Source organism: Crocuta crocuta, unplaced genomic scaffold (assembly GCF_008692635.1).
Source record: "Crocuta crocuta isolate KB4526 unplaced genomic scaffold, BGI_CrCroc_1.0 scaffold344, whole genome shotgun sequence".
NCBI lineage: Eukaryota > Metazoa > Chordata > Mammalia > Carnivora > Hyaenidae > Crocuta > Crocuta crocuta.
In genome coordinates this window covers 1,240,914-1,243,396 of record NW_027533081.1, presented here as the reverse complement: position 1 = coordinate 1,243,396, position 2,483 = coordinate 1,240,914, and the positions used below count along the sequence as shown (strand labels likewise).

Genomic DNA, 2,483 nt, shown 5'->3' with positions numbered 1-2,483 from the left:
GCTGGGCTGTGAGGTCCAGCCCCCCACACCTGTATCCATAGATGGCACTCTGCTGAGCGGGCCAAGGGGTTTTCTCAGCTGTCTCCATCTGTACCTCCCTTCGTCTTCAGAAACAAGTAGCAAAAAGGGAGTCCATTCCTGGTGTGTCAGTGCAGACAGAGGGAGAGAAGCACCTCCCTCCCACGTGGAGTCCTGACAAAGGGTTGGGGAGCCACAGGGACCAGCCTGCCCACTTTCCAGGAAGGACCCAGAGTACTGCAGGGCATCCAGGCGGGCGGGGTGGAGGGGCTCCCTGTGACAGGGCATTTCCATGCACAGGTTTCCCCCTCCCCTGCCCCGTTCACCTGCAGCTACTCACCAGGACTTACAGTGCACTGCTACAGATTGTGGGGGTCCTGCCCACCGGCATGTCCACACACTCCAGATGCAATCACTCCCCCTCACCGAGACAGGACCCAACCCCCCCACATTTGCCTGCACACCAAGGACTCCTTCCTTCCTCCCCGAGCTCGCCTCCATCAAGCAGACCCTCTTCCATCCCTCCCCAACCCACCCACATCAACACTCAAGGCGCGGATTTCCTACACCGACTCCTTCACACCCATTTCCCAGCAGTCTCCTACTTCGGGAAGTGTTCCCCCAAAGACCCCGGGCGGATATCCTTACCTACAACCTTCGGCAGCTTCTGCCTGCGGAGCGGGATCCGGGGCAGCTTCATGCTGATGCGGCTGAAGCGCCCGCACAGTCGCTGCGGCGCCTTCTTCCTCCCGAGTGTGAGCTCCCTGCGGGGGCGGGGCCTGAGTAAAGGGGTGGGGCGGGGCCTAGATGGGACAGTTTGATCTCTGCTGAAGCCCAGACACAGGAAGGGCGGGGCCTGAGCTAAAGATAGGCAGTGCCACACCCGGGGCGGAGCAGGGGCTTTGGCCGCGGCCTGGGGAAGGGCGCGCAGTGCCACAGACTGGGTGCTGCCTGAACCCAAGACAGCGGGACAGCGTCGGGCCTCACCGGCGCGCCGGGTCCTTGCCGCGGCAGGCGCAGCAGCAGCCAAGCAGCGAGAGCAGCAGGCCGAGGAGCAGGGCAAGCAACGCGCCCGCGCCCATCACGCCCTTGCGCTGGTTGGTCTCTGTATGGGAGGGCACCGGGAGGTCAGCGCGGGTGCCGGCACCTCGTGCGTCCCCCTCAATAGGATGTCCCCCTCAACCACTCACCCAGGCGGCAGGCACCAGTGACCGGGTCGCACGAGTCCTCGTGGCAACTGCAGGCCTGGGCGCAGTCCACGCCATGGAGCCCAGGCGGACACGTCAGGTTACAGCTACGGGGACACGGGGTCAGGGAGGGCCACGGCAGCCCCACCCCACTCCCCCGTGATGCCTCCCGCCCTCTTCCCTGCCGCGCACCAGCCCGGGTCCCAGAGCCGGGTTCTCTAGCTCCATTCTCGGGTTTGATGCCCACCACCACTGCCAGCCACATACTGAACGATCAGTATTTTGGAAATGTATTGCACAATCAGCCGGTGGGATCTGGGAGACAGGGCCTGTGGTAACTCAGACTCCGTGTCCACTTCTGGGGCTGACTCTTGGGTGGGTGGGAAGAGGGGCTGCCAGACCAGACCCTTGGCTCTAAGTGGAGGTCTCTGCTCTCTCTGCACCAGCTTGGGATCACCTCAGCCGTGCGGTCCTCAGAAGCCCACTGACCACAGGCTGAACTTGTTGCCAATCCCTTCTCTTGAGCACCGGCCGCGCACCAGAGCAGGAAACGCCCCGAAGAGCCTGACAGGACTCCCTGCGGTAAGCAGACCTAGGCTGAAGGGCCTAGTCTAGTCGGGTCTCATCTAGTCGGTCACCATAGCAGCACCGGGGGTCTGGCTGGAGCCCTGTGACGAGTACTATCCCCTAACCCCCTTCGGGTCCCTGGGCACTCACTGGGGCCCATGGACGCCGGGGCTGCACAGGCAACGTCCCGACTGGAAGTCGCAGTGGCCACTGCCGCAGTCGGCGCACACGAATGCACAGTCCTCGCCGTAAGTGCCATTGCTGCACTTGGTCTCGCACCTCGGAACGCGGGGAGAGACAGTCACTGGGAATGGGAGCAAATGAACCGAAACCCCACAGTGCGCTCCGCGGAGAGCATTAGGGGAATGGCGGGGCTGGGGGCTGCATGCCTGGGATATATTCGGCCTTGGGCTGCTTGCTCACCGGTCGCCGATCCAGCCCGCGTTGCAGCGCGTACACTTGCCGGTGACGTGGTTGCAGGCATGCCCGTCGCGGCATGGCGGGCAGCGGTGGCCGCAGCCCTCGCCGTAGAAGCCGGTGGCGCATGGCTGGTCACACTTGGTGCCGTTCCAGCCGGGCTCGCATGTCAGGCAGCGGCCCTCGGCCACCGTGCAAGGCTGCTGGCCCTTGCACTGGCCGCATCTGGGGAAGGGGCGGGAGGCTAGGCGGGGCCCAGAGCCACCTCACCCCAGTCCCCTTCGGCGCTCCGCC

At 64.6% G+C, this 2,483-nt stretch overlaps 1 protein-coding gene across 1 annotated transcript in view; it reads right to left on the bottom strand.

Moving 5' to 3' along the window:
- SCARF2 (scavenger receptor class F member 2) overlaps window positions 1-2,483 on the bottom strand; it is a 12,610-nt gene that overhangs the window by 2,174 nt on the left and 7,953 nt on the right. Inside the window, 5 exon segments of the mRNA XM_077745922.1 lie at window positions 667-782; window positions 1,006-1,123; window positions 1,209-1,312; window positions 1,923-2,051; window positions 2,196-2,483. The exon segment at window positions 2,196-2,483 is cut by the window's right edge and continues 487 nt beyond it. Coding sequence (XP_077602048.1) covers window positions 667-782; window positions 1,006-1,123; window positions 1,209-1,312; window positions 1,923-2,051; window positions 2,196-2,483 — 755 coding nt within the window.